The following is a 24,905-nucleotide window of genomic DNA, read 5'->3' as shown; positions in this document are numbered from 1 at the left end:
ACACACAAACCCACTCACACATACACTCACACCCACACAGACATAGGCAGACACACACATGCATGCATAAGACAGACACAGGACAGTGAAAGAGAGGGAGGGGGAGGAATGTGGAGCAAAGAATATGATTCAAAAACAAGAACAGCAGGACTGAGAAAGGAATAGAAGTTATCACTGTTGACATCTCCTTGGTCGGTCGGTCTCTCTCACACCTTGGATGTCACACCTAAAGCAGTGATATCATCCAATCAGAGGTGAGATGATATCTTTGTGTGTAATCATAGAGATGCTGTTGTCAACCCTCACCATCACACACTTCTGTAATGACTAACCAAGAGACCTGAAGACTTTCCTTAGCTCATCGTAGATAATACCTATAGGTTTTTAGCTCAGCTGGCTAACACAGTCTTGGTCAGGCCTAGGGTTGCAAAGCTACCGGTAATTTACCAAAGTTACCGGAATCTTCTGTAATTTTGGTAATTAACAGAAAATCTACAGTATGGCAATCGATACTACCTTTGGTCATTTATACTTTACAGTTTTTTTAAATCACTTTGGCACTAATTTCAGAACCTTGATGTCATTGATCAAAAGTCTACCACTTTTCCCAAATGCTTGGATATAATACACATAAAGCTAAGATCCTTTGTTCATTGAACTAAAATCAAATGTTCAAAATGACACAACTGAACATCAAAGTATTACCATTTCAAAATGCAATCATCTGAGATGACTGTCTACTCATTTCATTACAATGATCTAACTATCAATTGATACAACTGCTCAAAATGATAAGTGACTGAGTTTTATGGAAACTGACAAACAATATTCCATGTTTAGATCATGAAAGTTCCATTGACACCAATTACCGTGGAACATGAACCAATTGGACTATATTATCTATGGATGTAATATGTCATCATCATTCTTTATCAGACACTGTTTCTATGGTCTCATGTACCACTTTTCCAGACCATGTTTTCAGATTTGACATTATTGTACACTCCCTGGCCACTTTATTAGGTACACCTATCTAGTACTGGGTAGGACCCCCTTTTGCCTCCACAACAGCCTGAATTATTCATGGTGTTGTACGTTAAGAGATGCCATTCTGCACACAACTGTTTTAAACAGCTGTTATTTGAGCATTTGTGGCCGTTCTGTTAGCTTGAATGAGTCTGGACATTGTCCTCTGACCTCTCTCATTAACAAGGTGGTTTTGCCCACAGAAATGCCGCTCACTGAACGTGTTTTGTTTATCGCACCATTCTCTGTAAACTCTAGAGACTGTAGTGAGTAAAAATCCCAGGAAGGCAGCTGTTTCTGAGATGATGGAATCACCATGTGTGGCATCAACAATCATGCCACGGTCAAAGTTGCTTAGATTACTCATCTTGTCTGTTCTAATGTTTGGTCAAACAACATCTAAAGCTCTCTAGTCTATATACTCTATATATTGACATGCAGGCAGCCACATGATTCGCTGTTCGAATGTAACTTTCCTTGATGAGCTAAATCAGGTCTGTAGAGCTGATGGCATGACCTATGTCATTGTGTGGGATAATGTCAGGTTCCACCATGCTCAAATGGTGCAAGCATGGTTTCAGGCCCAACCACAATTTACCCCCCTGTACTTACCCCCATACTCTCCTTTCCTTAACCCGATTGAGGAATTTTTCTCCACATGATGAACCATTCTTGATACAAACGGGAAACTGTTGAATGTGAAAAACCCAGCAGTGTTGCAGTTCTTGACACAAACCGGTGTGCCTGGCATCTACAGTACTACAATACCCCGTTCAAAGGCACTTCAATGTTTTGTCTCGCCCACTCACCCTCTGAATGGCACAAATACACAATCCATGTCTTAATTCTCTCAAGGCTTAAAAATCCTTATCGAACCAGTCTCCTCCCCTTCGTCTACACTGATTGAAGTGGATTTAACAAGTGACATCAATAAGGGATCATAACTTTCACCTGGATTCACCTGGTCAATCTATGTCATGGAAAGAGCAGGTGTTCCTAATGTTTAGTTCACTCAGTGTATATTTAGCATGTTTTACATACATTTTTTGTCTCCCAAAATCATCTAATTTAATGATTTTATATATACACGATAAGTGATAAGGCAACACAGAGGGCCAGAGATAATTACAAACACCTGTGATAATCTGAAGTGCCCAAAAAGGCCACTAGAAGTCTTGTGATAGATTACATAAAATCCTTGAAAGATTCTGGTTAACTCAGCAAAAAAAGAAACATCCTCTCACTGTCAACTGCGTTTATTTTCAGCAAACTTAACGTGTGTAAAAATTTGTTTGAACATAACAAGATTCAACAACTGAGACATAAACTGAACAAGTTCCACAGACATGTGACTAACATAAATGGAATAATGTGTCCCTGAACAAAGGGGGGAGTCAAAATCAAAAGTAACAGTCAGTATCTGGTGTGGCCACTAGCTGCATTAAGTACTGCAGTGCATCTCCTGCACCAGATTTGCCAGGTCTTGCTGTGAGATGTTACCCCAATCTTCCACCAAGGCACCTGCAAGTTCCCAGAGATTTCTGGGGGGATTGGCCCTAGCCCTCACCCTTTGATCCAACAGGTCCCAGACGTGCTCAATGGGATTGAGAACTGGGCTCTTCGCTGGCCATGGCAGAACACTCACATTCCTGTCTTGCAGGAAATCACGCACAGAACGAGCAGTATGGCTGGTGGCATTGTCATGCTGGAGGGTCATGTCAGGATGAGCCTGCAGGAAGGGTACCACATGAGGCAGGAGGATGTTTTCCCTGTAATGCACAGAGATTGCCTGCAATGACAACAAGCTCAGTCTGATGATGCTGCCTTACAACAGGCCTACAAGCCCTCAGTCCAGCCTCTCTCAGCCTATTGCGAACAGTCTGAGCACTGATGGAGGGATAGTGCATTCCTGGTGTAACTCGGGCAGTTGTTGTTGCCATCCTGTACCTGTCCTGCAGGTGTGATGTTTGGATGTACCGATCCTGTGCAGGTGTTGTTACATGTGGTATACCACTGCGAGGTCTGCCACTGCGATCAGAATTTCTAAGCAAACAGCTGGAGGCAGGGATTTCTCCTATAGAGCTCAATTGTTATGGAATGGTCTGCCTACCCATGTGAGCGACGCAGACTCAGTCTCAAACTTTAAATCTTTATTGAAGACTCATCTCTTCAGTAGGTCCTATGATTGAGTGTAGTCTGGCCAAGGATTGTGAAGGTTAACGGAAAGGCACTGGAGCAACGAACCTCCCTTGCTGTCTCTGCCTGGCCGGTTCCCCTCTCTCCACTGGGATTCTCTGCCTCTAACCCTATTACAGGGGCTGAATCACTGGCTTACTGGTGCTCTTCCATGCCAGCCCTAGGAGGGGTCCGTCACTTGAGTGGGTTGAGTCACTGACGTGATCTTCCTGTCCGGGTGGGCGCCACCCCAAGGGTTTTACCGTGGCGGAGATCTTTGTGGACTATACTCGGCCTTGTCTCAGGATGGTAAATTGGTGGTTGAAGATATCCCTCTAGTAAGGTGGGGGCTGTGCTTTGGAAAAGTGGGTGGGGTTATATCCTGCTTGTTTGGCCCTGTCCGGGTGTATCGTTGGAAGGGGCCACATTGTCTCCCGACCCCTCCTGTCTCAGCCTCCAGTATTTATGCTGCAGTAGTTTATGTGTTGGGGGGCTAGTGTCAGCCTGTTATATCTGGAGTACTTCTCCTGTCTTATCCGGTGTCCTGAGTGAATTTAATTCTCTCTAATTCGCTCTCTATTTTTCTTTCTCTCGTTCTTTCTTTCTTTCTCTCTCTCTCTCAGAGGACCTGAGCCCTAGGACCATGCCTCAGGACTACCTGGCCTGATGACTCATTGTTTCCCCAGTCCACCTGTACATGCTGCTGCTCCAGTTTCAACTGTTCTGTCTGCGGCTATGGAACCCTGACCTGTTCACCGGACGTGCTATCTGTCCCAGACCTGCTGTTTACAACTCTCTAGAGACAGCAGGAGTGGTAGAGATACTCTGAATGATCGGCTATGATAAGCCAACTGACATTTCCTCCTGAGGTGTTGACCTGTTGCGCCCTCGTCAACCACTGTGATTATTATTATTTGACCCTGCTTGTCATCTATGAACATCTTGGCCATGTTCTGTTATAATCTCCACCTGGCACAGCCAGAAGAGGACTGGCCACCCTTCATAGCCTGGTTCCTCTCTAGGTTTCTTCCTAGGTTCTGGCCTTTCTAGGGAGTTTTTCCTAGCCACCATGCTTCCTCACCTGCACTGCTTGCTGTTTGGAGTATTAGGCTGGGTTTCTGAACAGCACTTTGTGACATCAGCTGATGTAAGAAGGGCTTTATAAATACATTTGCCAGCAGCATACCACCCTGCATACCACTGCTGGCATGCTTCTGAAGCTAAGCAGGGTTGGTACTGGTCAGTTCCTGGATGGGAGACCAGATGCTGCTGGAAGTGGTGTTGGAGGGCCAGTAGGAGGTACTCTTTCCTCTGGTCTAAAAAAATATCCCAGTGTAGGGTGCTGTCTTTTGGATGGGATGTTAAACGGGTGTCCTGACTCTCTGAGGTCATTAAAGATCCCATGGCACTTATCGTAAGAGTAGGGGTGTTAACCCCAGTGTCCTGGCTAAATTCCCAATCTGGCCCTCAAACCATCACGGTCACCTAATAATCCCCAGTTTATAATTGGCTCATTCATCCCCCTCCTCTCCCCTGTAACTATTCCCCAGGTCGTTGCTGCAAATGAGAACGTGTTCTCAGTCAACATACCTGGTAAAATAACAAATAAATACAAAAAAATGATTGATTGATTGATCCGTCCTGTAGCACTGTCTTAGGCGTCTCACAGTACGGACATTGCAATTTATTGCCCTGGCCACATCTGCAGTCCACATGCCTCTTGCAGGGACCTTGGGCATCTTTCTGAATAACCGAAACCGAAACAGTCCTGTCAGGTGCAAAACACTAAACAGAAAACAACTACCCACAAAAACCATCTGGGAAAACGCTACCTAAGTATGGTTCCCAATCAGAGACAACGATAGACAGCTGTCCCTGATTGAGAACCATACCCGGCCAAAACAAAGAAATACAAAAACTTAGAAAAAAGAACATAGAATGCCCACCCAAATCACACCCTGACCAAACCAACATAGAGACATAAAAAGCTCTAAGGTCAGGGTGTGACAATGGGAAACAGTGTTAAAACCCTTTACCATGAAGATCTGAGAAGTTATTTGGATTTTTACAAATTTTCTTTGAAAGACAGGATCCTGAAAAAGGGACGTTTACTTTTTGCTGAGTTTAGTTTACTGCTAAACTTAGAATATTTCCAGTTATATACCCACCTTTTGCAACCCTAATCAGGTCCTTGCTGTGGCTGTTAGCCAAATATTGCTCCGTTAACTAGAGGGTCTCTGGTTCAAGTCCCACTCCTGCTGATTCCGCTTCCGCTGTCACTATGACATAACACAGTGTTAGATAATACACTGTGTAAACATATAGTTGCAGTCACTCACTCATATTTGATTATTATTATCATATTAGTCTGATTGAGTGGCATCAGGAGCACACAAAGCACTCAACCGGAACAGCTATCCACAATTTTTTTTGTGTGTGTGTGATAGGAAAATAACACTCAAGCCGTTCACCATGGAAACGGCTCATAACAAGCCAGTCTGCCAACATAACAGATATCAAGTTATGTACAGATGTAGGATCCAAATTTGATCACTCTTTTGTTGCTGTGAATTTGAGTGAGGGAGGGAGGGAAGGAGGTCCCATGTGGCTGGTAGAGCCAGTTGGTAGAGCATAGCGATTGCAATGCCAGGGTTGTGTGTTTGATTCCCACGGAGGACCAGTACTAATCACAACAGAAAGTCACTCTGGATAAGAGCATCTGCAAAATGAGAAAAATACCAAATGATATAAAATGCCAAATGAACAGCACTTGTTTGGTATTTTAAGTGTTGCAGTTCATTTTGAGTGTGATGCAAAAGTCCAATCTTATTCATAAACCTTTTAAAAAACAACAAATACTGTAAGTGGTTCATAAAATACCTGGAAAAAAGGAACACTTATGTGAGAATGCTATTCATTGACTACAGCTCAGCGTTCAACACCATAGTACCCCGAGAGCTCATCACTAAGCTAAGGATCCTGGGACTAAACACCTCCCTCTGCAACTGGATCCTGGGCTTTCCTCACCCCCAGGTGGTGAGGGTAGCTAGCAACACATCTGCCACGGTGATCCTCAACACTGGAGCTCCCCAGGAGTGCGTGCTCAGTCCCCACCTGTACTCCCTGTTCACCCATGACTGCATGGCCAGGCACGACTCTAATCATTAAGTTTGCTGACGACACAACAGTGGTAGGCCTGATCACAGACAACAACGAGACAGCCTATAGGGAGGAGGTCAGAGACCTGGCCAGGTGGTGCCAGAATAACAACCTCTCCCTCAACGTAACCAAGCCTAAGGAGATGATTGTGGACTACAGGAAGAGGAGGACCAAGCACGCCCCTATTCTCATCGACGGGGCTGTAGTAGAGCAGGTTGAGAGCTTCAAGTTCCTTGGTGTCCACATCAACAACAAACTAGAATGGTCCAAACACACCAAGACAGTAGTGAAGAGGGCACGACAAAGCCTATTCCCCCTCAGGAAACTAAAAAGATTTGGCATGGGTCCTGAGATCCTCAAAAGGTTCTACAGCTGCAACATCGAGAGCATCCTGACTGGTTGCATCACTGCTTGGTAAGGCAATTGCTCGGCCTCTGACTGCAAGGCACTACAGAGGGTAGTACGTACGGCCCAGTACATCACTGGGGCAAAGCTGCCTGCCATCCAGGACCTCTACACCAGGCGGTGTCAGAGGAAGACCCAAAAAATTGTCAAAGACCCCAGCCACCCCAGTCATAGACTGTTCTCTCTACTACCACATGGCAAGCGGTACCGGAGTGCCAAGTCTAGGACAAAAAGGCTTCTCAACAGTTTTTATCCCCAAGCCGTAAGACTCCTTAACAGGTAACCAAATGGCTACCCGTACTATTTGCATTGTGTGCCCCCCAACCCCTCTTTTACGCTGCTGCTACTCTCTGTTTATCATATATGCATAGTCACTTTAACTATACATTCATGTACATACTACCTCGTTTGGGCCGGCCAACCAGTGCTCCCGCACATAGGCTACCCGAGCTATCTACATTGTGTCCCGCCAACCACCACCCACCAACCCCTCTTTTACGCTACTGCTACTCTCTGTTCATTATTTTTGCATAGTCACTTTAACCATATCTACATTACATACTACCTCAATCAGCCTGACTAACTGGTGTCTGTATGTAGCCTCGCTACTTGTATAGCCTCGCTACTTGTATAGCCTGTCTTTTTACTGTTGTTTTATTTATTTACTTACCTATTGTTCACCTAATACGTTTTTTGCACTGTTGGTTAGAGTCTGTAAGTAAGCATTTCACTGTAAGGTCTACTATACCTGTTGTATTTGGCGCATGTGACAAATAAACTTTGATTTGATTTGTTATAATGTAATATAACCCTATATTATACAAATGGATCCTAAAGTACTTCTACCGTCCAAATGTCCTACCAGTTGCTCCAGTAATATCATAATGTGTTCCTGTAAAGTGTATTCCCCTTGTAGTGCTGGTAAGCCTAACTTCACCCCTTAATTACCCCTTACCACCTGTCTCCTGACCTATAGCCCTTGTCTCCTCACCTGTAGTTTCGGTAGCGTCCAGACTGCCAGCTAGCTGTTCCAGTAGTTGTGCTCTGGCTGCATTCCTGCGATGTTTTTTCCCCTCATAGTGTTGCTGGGCCATCAGAGGGTTGTTGAACCATGCTCCACACAGACAGCAGTACTTCCCTGTCTCACCACTACCACCACTACCCACCACCACCACCGGGGGTGCTAGAGAGGGGGGCCGTGGTAGGGCAGGAGGAGCAGGGTTTGAGTCGCTGGGCTGGGGGGTGGAAGGGGATGAGTCTGGGGCAGGGAGGGAAACAGGGCAGGAAGAAAGGGGGAGGGAGGAAGTTATGAGAATAAAAGGTAGATGATGGTTAAGGGTGAGATTAAAGGGGAATAAAGGAGAGGAAATAACAATAGTAATAGAAGGATGGAGGAAAGAATGGAGGAAAGAATGGAGGAAAGGAGTGAGGAAAGGATGGGGGAAAGGAGTGAGGAAAGGATGGGGGAAAGGATGGAGGAAAGGATGGAGGAAAGGAGTGAGGAAAGGATGGGGGAAAGGATGGAGGAAAGGATGGAGGAAAGGATGGAGGAAAGAGGGAGAGAAAGAGCCCATTAAAATCATCTCATATAAACACAACGGAGGTGATAATAGGCCATAAACATAAACCAGTAATAATTGTTGTAATGTGTAGGGCCGGGACAATACCAATATCAAGATAGTTTTTCCTTGTCAAAAAATGAAAACATGAAGCAGACCTAATTCTTTGGTCCTTTAAAAACCTGCTGTATGTAAAATATTGTGCGCTATTTTAAATTTGACATTTTATTAATTTAGCAGTTAGTGCTATAACTTGGAAAATATATAAATGTGATCTGGATGACAACATGATGTTTGTTTCCAACAGTTTCCAGCCTTGTGTTTTGTTTCCTTGCCACAACACTAACAAGTATAGCAATACTGGTATTTCCCCGGACCAAGTTTCAAACACACACACACGCACACACGCACGCACGCACGCACGCACGCACGCACACACACACACACAAGCACCCGCACGCACACACACACACACACACGCACGCACGCACCCGCACGTACGCACCCGCACACAAACACGAACACAAGCACCCGCACGCACGCACACACACACGCACGCACCCGCAAACACACACACACAAACACAAGCACCCGCACACACACACACACACACACACCACAGTCAATAAAGTGCAAGGCCAGACCAACTCACAGGGGACTGCTGCGAGCACAGAGCAATAGATTGCTCCAGGCGTGATCTATGAAGCACAGATGAGGGTAAGAGTAAGGTCTGCACTCCTGAGAGCCATCCTACTCTGTGTAGGCATTGTGGAGGCATTGTGCGTGTGTGTTTCGCTAAATGTACAGTATATGTGTAAATCTCATGTCTGTCTGTGAATTACTTAACAAGAAGAAAACTGCCAATGCCCTAACAAACTTCAAAAACTGCACCTTCTGTATGCTGCTACTACAATTCTGAACCGCATTACATTGACCTGTATTGATCCCGTATTGACCCTGTATTGACCCCGTTGAGTATGGCTGTAATAGACCATAAACATGAATCTATAATAATTGTTCTAATGAGTATATCAGAAATGACATCTACAGTAAAACACTAACGTGGCCTCAAGAGACACACACACACACAAACACCCCCACACCCAGATGAGGGTAAGAGAAAGGTTAACTGCACTCCAGAGATCCATCCTACTCTCAGACTCTGTGGAGAAAATCTGTGTGTGTCATATTTATGTTGATGCGTGTGTCCATTCATCAGACTTTTTTCTCATCCCATCCATCTTCAGAAAAATAAGTGGTAGTCTTCCAGGTGACCCTGTTAATACAATGGCAGCATGGTTACCATGGAGACAGGCCATTCATAGCCTTGGCACCGACAGGACCGACAGAATAAGACCCGGGGTCACACACTGAGGTGTGCATGTGTGTGTGTGTTTGTGTGTGTGTTTGTGTGTGTGTGTGTGTGTGTGTGTGTGTGTGTGTGTGTGTGTGTGTGTGTGTGTGTGTGTGTGTGTGTGTGTGTGTGTGTGTGTGTGTGTGTGTGTAAGCAAACATGCTCTCACTACAGAATCCGAGATTAGTCCAGGAAGTGGAAAAAATGACTTGTTTCAAGAAAGTATACAAATATGGAAAAGTGGTGTGTGCATAGATATTCACCCCCTTTGCTATGAAGCCCCTAAATAAGCTCTGGTGCAACCAATTACCTTCAGAAGTCACATAATTACTTAAATAAAGTCCACCTGTGTGCAATCTAAGTGTCACATGATCTATCACATGATCTCAGTATATATACACCTGTTTTGAAAGGCTTCAGAGTCTGCAACACCACCAAGCAAGCAGCAAGGAGCTCTCCAAACAGGTCAGGGACAAAGTTGGGTAGAAGTACAGATCAGGGTTGGATTATTAAAAAAATCCAAACTTTGTACATCCCACAGAGCACCATTAAATCCATGATTAAAAATGGAAAGAATATGGCACCACAACAAACCTGCCAAGAGAGGGCCGCCCACCAATTCTCACGGACCAGGCAAGGAGGGCATTAATCAGAGAGGCAATAAAGAGGCCAAATATAACCCTGAAGGAGCTGCAAAGCTCCACAGAGGAGATTGGAGTATCTTTCCATAGGACCACTTTAAGCTGTACACTCCACAGAGCTGGGCTTTACGAAAGAGTGGCCAGAAAAAAAGCCATTGCATAAAGAAAAAAATAAGCAGGCACGTTTGGTGTTCGCCAAAGGCATGTGGGAGACTCCCCCAAACATATGGAAGAAGGTACTCTGGTCAGATGAGACTAAAATGTTGCTTTTTGGCCATCAAGGAAAACACGATGTCTGGCACAAACCCAACACCTCTCATTTACCCAAGAACACAATCCCCACAGTGAAGCATGGTGGTGGCAGCATCAGGCTGTGGTGATGTTTTTCATCAAAAGGGACTGGGAAACCAGTCAGAATTGAAGGAATGATGGATGTTTCTAAATACATGGAAATTCTTGGGGGAAACCTGTTTCAGTCTTCCAGAGATTTGAGACTGGGACGGAGGTTCACCTTCCAGCAGGACAATGACCCTAAGCATACTGCTAAAGCAACACTCGAGTGGTTTAACGGGAAACATTTAAATGTCTTGGAATGGCCTAGTCAAAGCCCAGACCTCAGTCCAATTGAGAATCTGTGTGGTATGACTTAAAGATTGCAGTACACAAGCAGAATACATCCAACCTGAAGGAGCTGGGGCAGTTTTGTAAGAATGAGCAAAAATCCCAGTGGCTAGATGTGCCAAGATTATAGAGGCATACCCCAAGAGACATGCAGCTGTAATTGCTGGAAAAGGTGGCTCTACAAAGTATTGACTTCAGGTGGGTGAATAGTTATGCACACTGTAGTTTTCATATTTTTTTCTTGTTTGAGTCACAATAAAAAATATTTAGCATCTTCAAAGTCACATGCGCCGAATACGAGCCCCTAACCGACAGTGCAGTTTCATAAAGTACGGATAAGAATATGAGATAAAAGTAACAAGTAATTAAAGAGCAGCAGTAAAAGAAAATATGCAAAGATAACAACAGAGAGTGGCAGTGGTGTGGAGAGGAGGGAGGGTGGCAATGTGAATAGTCTGGGTAGCCATTTGACTAGATGTTCAGGAGTCTTATGGCTTGGGGATAGAAGCTGTTTAGAAGCCTCTGTTTAGAAGCCTAGACTTGGAGCTCCGGTAACACTTGCCGTGTGGAAGCAGAGAGAACGGTCTATGACTAGGGTGGCTGGAGTCTTTGACAATTTTTAGGGCCTTCCTCTGACACCACCTGGTATAGAGGTCCTGGATGGCAGGAAGCTTGGCCCCAGTGATGTACTAGGCCATTCGCCCCACCCTCTGTAGTGCCTTGCGGTCGGAGGCCAAGCACTTGCCGTACCAGGCAGTGATGCAAACAGTCAGGCTGCTCTCGATGGTGCAGGTGTCAAAACTTTTGAGGATCTGAGGACCCATGCCAGTCACCTGAGGGGGAATAGGTTTTGTTGTGCTCGCTTCACGACTGTCATGGTGTGCTTAGACCATGGACACCAAGGAACTTGAAGCTCTCAACCTGCTCCACAGCAGCCCCATCGATGAGAATGGGGGCGTGCTCGGTCCTCTTTTTCCTGTAGTCCACAATCATCTCCTTTGTCTTGATCACATTGAGGGAGAGGTTGTTGTCCTGGCACCACACGGCCAGGTCTCATGTAGTCATGAGTGAACAGGGAGTACAGGAGGGGGCTGATCACGTACCCCTGAGGGGCCCCTGTGTTGAGGTTCGGCTTGTGTTGTTACCTACCCTCACCACCTGGGGGTGGCCCGTCAGGAAGTCCAGGATCCAGTTTCAGAGGGAGGTGTTTAGTCCCAGGGTCCTTAGCTTATTGATGAGCTTTGAGGGCACTATGGTGTTGAATGCTGAGCTGTAGTCAATTAATAGCATTCTCTCCCTTTTGTCCAGTTGGGAAAGGGCAGTGTGGAGTCCAATCGGGACTGCATCATCTGTGGATCTGTTGGGGTGGTATGCAAATTGGAGTGGGTCTAGGGTTTCTGGGATGATGGTGTTGATGTGAGCCATGACCAGCTTTTCAAAGAACTTCATGGCTACAGGTCGGTAGTCATTTAGGCAGGTTACCTTTGTGTTCTTGGGCACAGGCACTATGGTGGTCTGCTTAAAACATGTTGGTATTATAGACTCGGACAGGGAGGGGTTGAAAATGTCAGTGAAGACACTTGCCATTTAGTCAGCGCATGCTCGCAGTACAAGTCCTGGAAATCCGTCTGGTCCTGCGGCTTTGTGAATGTTGACCTATCTAAAGGTCTTACTCACATCAGCTGCAGAGAGCGTGATCACACAGTCTTCCGGTACAGCTGGTGCTCTGTTATTTGCCTTGAAGCGAGCATAGAAGTAGTTTAGCTCGACGGTATGCTCGTGTCACTGGGCAGCTCTCGGCTGTGCTTCCCTTTGTAGTCTGTAATGGTTTGCAGGCCCTGCCACATCCGACAAGCGTCAGAGCCGGTGTAGTACAACTCGATCTTAGTCATGTGTTGACGCTTTGCCTGTTTGATGGTTCGTCGGAGGGCATAGCAGGATTTCTTATAAGCTTCCGGGTTAGAGTCCCGCTCCTTGAAAGCTGCAGCTCTAGCCTTTAGCTTGGTGCGGATGCTGCCTGCAATCCATGGCTTCTGGTTGGGGTATGTATGTATGGTCACTGTGGGGGTGACGTCATCGATACACTTATTGATGTTTCCAATGACAGATGTGGTGTACTCCTCTATGCTATCGGAGGAATCCCGGAACATACTCCAGTCTGTGCTAGCAAAACAGGGGGCGTGCTCTGTAGCTTAGCATCTGCTTCATCTGACCACTTTTTATTGATCTAGTCACTGGTGCTTCCTGTTTTAATTTTTGCTTGTAAGCAGGAATCAGGAGGATGGAATTATGGTCAGATTTGCCAAATGGAGAGCGAGGGAGAGCTTTGTATGCATCTCTGTGTGTGGAGTATAGGTGGTCCAGAGTTATTTTCCCTCTGGTTGCACATTTAACATGCTGATAGAAATTTGGTAAAACTGATTTAAGTTTCCCGGCATTACATTTCCCGGCTACCAGGAGTGCCGCCTCTGGGTGAGCGTTTTCGTGTTTGTTCATGGCAGAATACAGCTCATTCAATACTGTCTTGGTGCCAGCCTCAGTCTGTGGTGGTATGTAAACAGCTACAAAGAATATAGATGAAAACTCTCTCATTAGGTAGTGTGGTCTGCGGCTTATCATGAGAAACTCAGGCGAGCAATAGCTCGAGACTTCCTTAGATATCGTGCACCAGTTGTTGTTTACAAAAATACATAGACCACCGCCCCTTGTCTTACCTGACGCCACTGTTCTGTCCTGACAGTACATCGTATAACCAGCCAGCTGTATGTCGTTGTTCAGCCATGACTCCGTGAAGCATAAGATGTTACAGTTTTTAATGACACGTTGGTAGGCATGTTGTGTAAATCAAATGATACAAACCCCCCCCAAAAATCTATTTTAATTCTAGGTTGTAAGGCAACAAAATAGGAAAAATGCCAAGGGGGGTGAATATTTTTGCAAGCTACTGTAAGTGTTTGTTTGCGTGTGAGGATGATTGCATGAGGATGTGACGTGCGAAGGCAGGTATTTGAAAGTGTGAGCTGTATGTGTGCATGCATGGATGCATGCATGTGAAGGTGTGTGCGTGTGTGTGTGTGTATGTGTGTGTGTGTGTGTGTGTGTGTGTGTGTGTGTGTGTGTGTGTGTGTGTGTGTGTGTGTGTGTGTGTGTGTGTGTGTGTGTGTGTGTGTGTGTGTAGGAGTGCATGCATTGACTGTGTGCGTTAACACAGAACAGAGGGAGGGGTGTGTTAGGTCTATAGCCAAATACTGTAGTGTGAGAGAGCTCTGGTGCCAGATGGCTTTGTCCAACTGTCTACTTCTACCCTCTACACTGTGCTAGTGTCACTAAAGCTCTACTCAGAAAATACCATTGCATTTTTCACTTCATACTTTTATCATATATTTCACATTTTCAGTTTTAAATTTCATACAGTATACCACATATGATGGCTCTGTAGGCTACAGTATATATTAGGACCTATTCTTGTGTGGTCCATGTCTTGTTGAGCATATCATTCATCATTCGCTCTTAATCATTATTTGTCTCTGTCTCTATTCAATATTCAATTAATGCTTTATTGGCATGAATGGACTTTTACCGAAGCAATGTCTATGAACTATTACACAAATATGTTTGTGTGGGGGAGTGTGTGTGTGTGTGTGGGGGGGGGGGGTATATATGTGTGTGTGTACATAGAGATAGAGAGGAGTGTGTGTATGTGTTGGTAATGCCGTGAGATCGTTAGTTAATCACACATTGGCTAAATGGGGTCTGTTTCACATAGTTACAGTATCTAAGGCTGTCTCTCTATACCTCTCACCACCTCCCACTCAACACACACACACACACACACTTTTGTATGAACATTTTACTTGCATGGACAAAATAATGAATGATGTTCAGGGATTTTGGTTTGAAATCAGGTATACATTTTTGGGGGTAAAATGTCACAATGTTTTGCTCAGAATGGACTCCCACATAACATCTTGTTATTATATCAGTTTTTTATTTATTTTTAATTGTGTTGAAAAAAAATGTGTGACCATTTGCATAAATTCAGAAATTAACATAAAGGGGTGGAAAAGGGCTGCAACCACCAAACACTTGTTCTGTCTAACCTACCTGCACTCACACACCTGCGCTGTCTAGACTGCCTGATTAATTACTGTTGTTGTCACGTTCTGTTGCATAATTCAATACGTGTGTCAATATCAGGATACCTTCAGTGTAACAATCAACAGGCTTGGTTCTAGATTACACCTATCTAAACAGACTTTACATATCAGGATACAGTGTAACAATCAACAGGCTTGGTTCTAGATTACACCTATCTAAACAGACTTTACATATCAGGATACAGTGTAACAATCAACAGGCTTGGTTCTAGATTACACCTATCTAAACAGACTTTACATATCAGGATACAGTGTAACAATCAACAGGCTTGGTTCTAGATTACACCTATCTAAACAGACTTTACATATCAGGATACAGTGTAACAATCAACAGGCTTGGTTCTAGATTACACCTATCTAAACAGACTTTACATATCAGGATACAGTGTAACAATCAACAGGCTTGGTTCTAGATTACACCTATCTAAACAGACTTTACATATCAGGATACAGTGTAACAATCAACAGGCTTGGTTCTAGATTACACCTATCTAAACAGACTTTACATATCAGGATACAGTGTAACAATCAACAGGCTTGGTTCTAGATTACACCTATCTAAACAGACTTTACATATCAGGATACAGTGTAACAATCAACAGGCTTGGTTCTAGATTACACCTATCTAAACAGACTTTACATATCAGGATACAGTGTAACAATCAACAGGCTTGGTTCTAGATTACACCTATCTAAACAGACTTTACATATCAGGATACAGTGTAACAATCAACAGGCTTGGTTCTAGATTACACATATCTAAACAGACTTTACATATCAGGATACAGTGTAACAATCAACAGGCTTGGTTCTAGATTACACCTATCTAAACAGACTTTACATATCAGGATACAGTGTAACAATCAACAGGCTTGGTTCTAGATTACACCTATCTAAACAGACTTTACATATCAGGATACAGTGTAACAATCAACAGGCTTGGTTCTAGATTACACATATCTAAACAGACTTTACATATCAGGATACAGTGTAACAATCAACAGGCTTGGTTCTAGATTACACCTATCTAAACAGACTTTACATATCAGGATACAGTGTAACAATCAACAGGCTTGGTTCTAGATTACACCTATCTAAACAGACTTTACATATCAGGATACAGTGTAACAATCAACAGGCTTGGTTCTAGATTACACCTATCTAAACAGACTTTACATATCAGGATACAGTGTAACAATCAACAGGCTTGGTTCTAGATTACACCTATCTAAACAGACTTTACATTGTTTGTTAGATCAGACATAATATCACTATATCTTCATGTTCTGAAGTTGTTTTCATTTCAGTGTATTTAATTTGTAAACTTTTTTTTTAATTCAACAAGAAATGAACACTCATCAAAATAAAGTTAGCTTCATTATTTTTCTTGTGATGTAAGTGTTGAGACTTTGTGTTAAATCCCAGATGAAGCTTTAACGTTCTTATAGCCTATGTATTCCATTCAGCCCATTTCAGACATAATTGGGGTTTGTTTGACAGGTCATTACAAACATTTCCACGGTCGTAACATTAACGGGAAAAAATGACAGGCATCTTCCTAATATTTATATATTTCTTCATTCAATTGTTTACTTTTAGATTTGTGTGTATTGGTGTGTATTGGTGTGTATTGGTGTGTATTGGTGTGTATTGGTGTGTATTGGTGTGTATTGTTAGATATTACTGCACTGTTGGAAACACAAACATTTTGCTACACAATAACAATAACATCTGCTAAATGTGTGTATATGCGACCATTAACATTTGATTTTGATACACGCAGTCACACACACGCGCAAGCACGCACACACACACACACACACACACACACACACACACACACACACACACACACACACACACACAGAAACATAACACACACAGAAACATGACACACACACACAAACACACACACAGACACACGACACAAACACACACACACAGAAACATAACACACACACACACAAACACACACACTCATCCTCACTAACAGCTACGATAATTAATAGGGTGGAGAAACATTGGGATTTGTCTTGCAGCCAGACAGAAACCAGTGTCTAGGGAGTGGCATTGCATATAGTAATGGATGTCAATGACAGTTTGGGTTAGCTTTGAAATAACTTTGTTCTACTTCTTGGAAAGTGTCAGTTCAATTACCTCACACGCACCTGCTCACACCCACACACACACACACACACACACACACACACACACACACACACACACACACACACACACACACACACACACACACACACACACACACACACACATAAAGTGTCAGTTTGGTGAAGGTGCTTTCAGGGAAGTTGCCATGGTTTAGTGACAGAAAGGCCTGGGAGGAAGGACAGAATGAGAGAGAGAGAGAGAGAGAGAGAGAGAAAAAGAAAGGAAGACAAGTGGAGGAGGATGGAAGGATAGATCAGGAGAGATTAGAATCAAAAGTAACCTTCAGCACACACACACACACACGTCTCTCTCTCACTCGCTCTCTTTACCTCTCTCTCTCACTCGCTCTCTTTACCTCTCTCTCACACACACACACACGTCTCTCTCTCTCTCACTCGCTCTCTTTACCTCTCTCTCGCTTTCTTTACCTCTCTCTCTCACTCGCTCTCTTTACCTCTCTCTCTCACTCGCTCTCTTTACCTCTCTCTCTCACTCGCTCTCTTTACCTCTCTCTCTCACTCGCTCTCTTTACCTCTCTCTCTCACTCACACACACATGTCTCTCTCTCTCTCACTCGCTCTCTTTACCTCTCTCTCTCTCTCACACACACACACACACACACACACACACACACACACACACACACACACACACACACACACACACACACACACACACACACACACACACACACACGTCTCTCTCACTCGCTCTCTTTACCTCTCTCTCTCTCTCTCTCTCTCTCACTCACACACACACACACACACACACACACACACACACACACACACACACACACACACACACACACACACACACACACACACACACACACACACACACACACACACACACGTCTCTCTCTCTCTCACTCGCTCTCTTTACCTCTCTCTCTCACTCACACACACACGTCTCTCTCTCTCTCACTCGCTCTCTTTACCTCTCTCTCTCTCACACACACACACACACACACACACGTCTCTCTCTCACTCGCTCTCTTTACCTCTCTCTCTCTCACTCACACACACACACGTCTCTCTCTCTCTCACTCGCTCTCTTTACCTCTCTCACTCACACACAAAACACCTCTCGTTCACACACATCTCTCTCTATCTCAATTCAATTCATAGATGTTTTATTTTGGCTTGGGAAACATATTGCCAAAGCAATCTCTCTCTCTTTCGTCGGAGTGCATGCTGGGAGTGAGTCGGGAAGCAGGAGCGATTGTGAGAGCGACTGAATTTTTTTTACACTATATAGGGTTTTCTGTGTTTTCAGCGCGTGTGTGTGTATGTGTGTGTGTGTGTGTGTGTATATATATTGTTTGTTGTTTTAAGGTTATTTTTGTCTCACTGTCACTAATCACGTATAGGGGTGGTGTGAAGGAGCAACCAGCGTGTGGCACTAGTTGCAATGGCCACTCGCGGGGGGTTGGGGTTTGAATAACTAAGTCGGTGGCAAAGAGTAAAGATTCCTGCTTTCAGCAGGGTGTTTAGTTTAGCAGTGGATGCTATCATTGGGTATAATAGCATAAAATCAGCCTCAAGGATGAATAGCACTCTAGTGATATTCTTAGATTCCATTGCTAAGGTGAATACAATAGTTGAGAGTGGTGTTGTATTGCGGGATACACAGACGTCGGTATTTCGTTTTATGAATCTGGTGAAGAAAGTTATACTTTCTAATGTGTCATAATTTGTTAGAGATGAAGTGTTGGAGGGAGAGTTATCTCATCATGGTCAACCTGTATCTACAATAAAAAAGGTTATTTTTGGATGCTAATCTCCTTTGCTGAAACATGTCGTGTCTCATAGGAGGACAAGTGCACATGATTTTAAAGAAGGATACTGACGAACTGAGCGTTCAGTTTTAAAATTGACGGATTTGATTGTGTTCTACGCTTCTAATGAATCACTGAAACGCTTTGGCTGCGGAAGAGGGGGGCATTTGATACGTTATTGTCCAGAGAACGAGCGACAGGGCCCGGTAGCAGCTCTCGCGCTGGTCCAGCTAATGCACCACCGCGGAAGGATGAACACGCTACGGGTTCAGGAGAAGGGAGAAGATGGGCAGATGTGGTTGGTAGAGTCGGAAAGGAGAGCGGTGTGGCTATGGGAGCAATTGTGGTGGATCAGAGTAAAGAGGGAGGGGGGAACAGCCGGTGAGACTGGGACTGGGGTTGCTGAGTCGGTGTTGGAAAATGAAATTGGAGTTCAAGAGGAGATTGAAAGAATGGAAAATGAAGCAGCTGTTTTCAAAGTACCGAGGAGGAAGAGGAAGAATGTAAGGTGTGATGAAGGTTCTAATTCTAACAGGAAGGTAGAGATGATAAATCAGTTGAGGATAAACAGGTTGTAGAGATGGTGTTTCTCTGGGGAGGATAGCGAGAGTGAGTCATATGATGCATCACAACAAAATAGCGAGAGAAATGGGGTGGAAGGGAGGTATGGGATTGAGAAGGTAATTTCTGATATTGACATAAGGGAAGAAATATATGTATGATTATAATGTAACAGATTTTTTTTCTGAAGGTGACTTGTTTGTTGAATCAGCAAAGTTTCTGATGTCAAAAATAACGGGGGGAGGTTTGACAAGCCCTGAAATCGTTAGACTCAAGAAAGTTGTCACGTGAGTGACAAGTGATTTAAATTCTGTGTTTTCTGTCTATTCCTTTGTAAAAAAAATTAAAAAGCCATGAGCAGTATTAAGATTTCTCCTTTAAACGTAAATGGGGCGAGAGACGTTAAACAAAGAGCTGTTGTATATGAGTTAATTAAGGGAAAGGGAAGTGACATACGTTTTCTACAAGAGACGCATTGTAATATTGAAAATGAAGTTATGTTGCAATGTTGCAACAGGATGGGGGGGGGGGAGCAGTGGTGTGTAGTCATAAAAGCTCAAAAAGTGGGGGTGTGGCTATCCTGTTCTCAAAAGGGATTTTGCCTTTGCCATATGAGGTTGAAGAGGGGGTTGAGGGGAGGTTATTAAAAGTGAGATTGTGGTATTAAAACATCGCTATGTGTTAATAAATGTATATGCCCCAGTGGTGGCAGTTGAGAGGGTATGTTTTAGAGACATCTAATACCATTGAGAAATGTAACATTGAGGATAATTTATTTCTTGCTGGGGATTTGAACTGCACAGTCAGTGACTTAGATAGAAACCACAAAGAACCTCCTATAGCCTCAAGGACATTTTTAATATGCCTTATTGTAACACATGAACTGTGTGATATTGGGCGGAGCCAACATGGAGGCACGAGACAGTACACATGGGCGGGCTCATGTGAGAGAGAGAACACCATCGTTCTGGTCTGTAAATCAAGTGTAATAATTCCAGTGGGATTTTCTGATCATAACAGAGCTGGTGTTCATTAACCCTGTAAAACCCAAAAGCGCATACTGGCATTTGAATATAACTTTATTGAGTGATGCTCACTTCAGGAACTGTTTTAGTTTTTTTCTGAGAGACGTCTCAAAAGGCCAGTTTTGTATCCCTCCAACAGTGGTGGGATATATGGAAAATCCAGATTTAACAATTCTGTAATCAATACACAATGAACGTCACAAGTGGCATCGCTAGATCAATGAACGCCCTAGAGTCTGAAATAGTGTAACTCCTGACTCTTGAGACCACAGGAGATCAAGCCAGCAGCATATCACTCTGCATCCCACTGCTGGCTTACCTCTGAAGCTAAGCAGGTTTGGTCCTGGTTGGTCCCTGGATGGGAGACCAGATGCTGCTGGAAGTGGTGTTTGTAAAATAAATATATGTACTGTATATCCCAGGGCAGTGATTGGGGACATTGCCTTGTGTAGTGTTCTGTCTTTCTGATGGGATGTTAAGTGGGTGTACTGAAGATCCAATGGTACTTATTGTACTAAGAGTAGGGTTTTAACCCTGGTGTTCTGGCTGAAATCCTAATCTGGCCCTCATACCATCACAGTCACCTAATCATCCCCAGCTTACAATTGGCTCATTCATCCCTCCTCCTGTAACTATTCTCCATGTTGTTGCTGTAAGTGAGAATGTGTTCTCAGTCAACTTACCTGGTAAAATATATATCTATAAAAAAATTGAGGCCATACTCAGGCCTTCAAGAAAAAAAAGCTGTGTTAGCAGACCTGCTGGGTATGAGGGGGCATTGGTGAGAAGTAAGTTTCAGGGAATCTCTGAAATGGACGCCTCATTTACATTTGTCTTTGGTTTAGAGATAAAGTATAGAAAAATAAGAATTATTCATTGCCTCAAATCAGCTTCTGGACAGGAGCTCCCTAGCCCTAGTGAAATTAGAAAGAGGGCAGTAGAGTTCTGAGCTCTACAAGAGGATAAAGAGGATGTAACAGTGACTCAGCAGTTCCTTGATGGCCTCCCACAGGTGGCTGCAGAAGCTCAGGTTGAACTAGAGCAACCATTGTCTTTGCAGGAGCTATATGCTGCATTAACAGTCATGTAAAATGGAAGGGCACCAGGCATTGATGGGCTTCCCGTTGACTTTTTAAAGTCTTTTTGGGCCATGTTGGGAGAGGTTTGGCTAACAGTAATTAACAATAGTTTGACCGGAGGGTGACTACTGATAAGCTGCGGGAGGGCTGTCCTCACCCTACTGCCAAAAAGGGTGACACTAGGATGGTGAAGACCTGGAGGCCGGTGCCCTTATTGTGCACTGATTATAAGATTCTGTCCAAGGCTTTGTCCAACAGGCTGAAGGATGTGATGGGGCAGTCCTACTGTGTTCCTGGCAGGCAGATAAGAGATAACATTTCCCTGATTCTGGATTTTTTGGACGTCTCTAGGGCTATTGGGTTGGATGCTGGTCTAATTTCAATTGATCAGGAAAAGGCATTTGACCGAGTTGAACATCAATACTTCTGGCGCACTTTTAAGGCATTTGGTTTCAGCTCTGGTTTTATTGCCATTATCAGGGTGATATATGGTGACATTGAAAGTGTACTGAAAGTTAACGGTGGCTTGAGTGCTCCTTTTAAGGGAGAGGATATTTTCCAGGCACCACTCCGCCAGGGCCCTCACTTCCTCCCTGTAGGGTGTCTCATCGTTGTTGGTAATCAGGCCTACCACTGTTGTGTTGTCTGCAAATTTGATGAGGTGTGCCTGGCCACGCAGACATAGGTAAACAGGAAGTGCAGGAGGGGTCTGAGCAGGGGTCCCTGTGTTGAGGATTAGCGTAGTGGAGGTGTTGCTGCCTACCTTCACCGCCTGGGGGCGGCCCATCAGGAAATCCAGGACCCCGAGCTTAATAATGAGCTTGGAGGGTAATATGGTGTTGAAGGCTGAGCTGTAGTCAATGAACAGCATTCTTACATAGGTATTCCTCTTGTCCTGATTGGATAGGGCAGTGTGTAGTGCGATGGCGATTGCATCATCAATGGATCTTTTGGCGCGGTATGCGAATTGCAGTGGGTCTAGGGTGTCGGGTAAGGTGGAGGTGGAGGTGAAATGATCCTTAACTAGCCTCTCAAAGCACTTCATGATGACAGAAGTGAGTGCTACGGGGCGATAGTTATTTAGTTCAGTTACCTTAACTTTCTTGGGTATAGAAACAATGGTGGACATCTTGAAACAATTGGGGACAACAGACTGGGATAGGGAGAGATTGAATATGTCCATAAACACTCCAGCCAGCTAGTCTGCGCATGCTCTGAGGGTGCGGTTTGAGGTGGGCCTGCAGCTTTGCGAGGGTTAAGACGCCTAACTGTCTTATGTTGGCTATGGAGAACGGGTGAGTGGTTATGACTGTGTGCTTCTGACCTTGGTGGTTAGGGGGGATTATGTTGGCTTGTTAGGAGCAAAGTGGAATCCAGTAGAAGTATTGATCAGTTTGGGGTTGCGGGCTGGTTTCTAATAGGGGCTATGGATGGGCCATATGAACTGAACACAAGCACACACCCAGACAAACACACATGCACACACGTGCACTCACGCACTCAAGTACACACAGACAAGCACCCACTGTCTAGAAAAGCTGTCTGATAGTGACTTTGAACTCTGAGCCTGAACTCTATTGGAGAATACTGTGTAGGTAAACCTATTAGCGATCAATGTCTATGTTGAATCAGTTATTAAATGAAGCCCTACATTTACATTATGGGTGATTCAATGCAAGGACTGGCCAACAAAGGCTGCATCCCTAACAGAGGTTGGAACTTGAATTATTTTACAATCATTAAGTAATGAACAGAACCATCATTTTTTTCATTCTGTTCCATTGTTCCAACCAGAAAAATAAAGTTCTGAACCGGCTCCAACCCCCCAAAAAGTAAAGTTTGATATCGTTTGTTTCTGTTCCTTTTTAAACCTTTTTAAACAAATATACATTTGTTTTATATTTAGCTCGACATTAAATTACTTCACCAATCAATGTGGATAAAGAAGCTTGCTGTGGAGTGGGTAAGTGATTTAATCTGTACAGGAAAGTCTTTAAGAGCAAATTGTATTTTGCCATAACAGCATGGTTTAATCATAATGTAAGACAAACACATACAATATGAGGTTTAAGGCGCAAGATGCAACAGACATTTTTAGGGTGAGGAAAGAGTGAGTGAGGATGGAGGAAGCTTGCCTTGAAGAGCTGGACATCTTGTTATGACAAGCATTATCTGAATTAGACACATTGAATTATACCAATTATATGCTTCTATGGAGGAAATTTGAATGTCTTTGAAGTTCTGAGTTGGTTTAATGATGGCTAGCTAACAAGCTTGAGTGTGCAGCGAGGCACTAGAATTAAAAACACGTCTTACCTTTTTGTAGTTAATAAACGTGATAACTATAGTATCCTTAATTAGCATTGGAAAAGTAATCTCATTCTTCTTTAATCAAACATCTATACCTCATTTCTGAATTATGCTTGTAACGTTGTCAGTAGATTACAGTAACCTATACTTCAGAGGGGAGGGGCAGGTAGCCTACACACACATGCACACACACTGGCAAAGATTTCCAGCTGGCAGGCAGAAGCTGGAATATGTTTTTGAGTGACAGAGTGAGGGCTTTGGATAGGCGCTTTGTTGCGGTTTTTTTTTTGTGGGACTGGAAAAAAATGCCTGGAATGTAAAATTACTTTATTAACCGGTTCCCATGATTTTAAAATAACGGTTCTGTTCCGGAACATAATAGATCACTTCCATTTTTGGTTCAGGTTCTGTTCCTCAAATTATTTTGTTATTTTCCAGTTATCTTTTCCAACCCTTGGTGCCATTAGGGACCAAGGGTTGGAAAAGATAACTGGAAAATAACTAAATAATTTCCTACATAAGCCCTGTTCAAAAGTAGTGCACTACTGTATATAGGGAATAGGGTGCCATTTGGGACTCAACCCATAGTCTCATGAGACTGAGTTGAACATACAGCTGTTTCAGGTGTTGAGAGGGTCTGTCCACTATGTGGTCCAATATGGCCCCAGCCCAGCTCTGGTCTGGCACAAGGTTACCCTATGGCTACTATCCAGGCCCAGATTTTCCGATAGCGATGGAACTTAAGCTTACGGGTATTTTAACGATCCATCGTTCCTTTGTGTCTATGTCACAGGATAGACATAGACATGGTACCTTAAGTGTGGAGGACGGTCTCCTGGTAATGGCTGGAGCAGAATAGGTGGAATGGTATCAAATGCATCAAA

At 43.9% G+C, this 24,905-nt stretch overlaps 1 protein-coding gene across 2 annotated transcripts in view; it reads right to left on the bottom strand.

Annotated features, from left to right (window-relative positions):
* LOC109880197 (zinc finger matrin-type protein 4) overlaps window positions 1-24,905 on the bottom strand; it is a 139,266-nt gene that overhangs the window by 20,736 nt on the left and 93,625 nt on the right. For both annotated transcript variants that reach the window (XM_031805103.1, XM_031805102.1), the window contains exon 5: window positions 7,757-8,023. In XM_031805103.1, coding sequence (XP_031660963.1) covers window positions 7,757-8,023 — 267 coding nt within the window. The remainder of the gene's footprint in view (window positions 1-7,756; window positions 8,024-24,905) is intronic.

The sequence above is a fragment of the Oncorhynchus kisutch genome, linkage group LG25 (assembly GCF_002021735.2).
Source record: "Oncorhynchus kisutch isolate 150728-3 linkage group LG25, Okis_V2, whole genome shotgun sequence".
Classification (NCBI taxonomy): Eukaryota; Metazoa; Chordata; class Actinopteri; order Salmoniformes; family Salmonidae; genus Oncorhynchus; species Oncorhynchus kisutch.
This window is presented reverse-complemented; position numbering and strand designations above follow the sequence as displayed.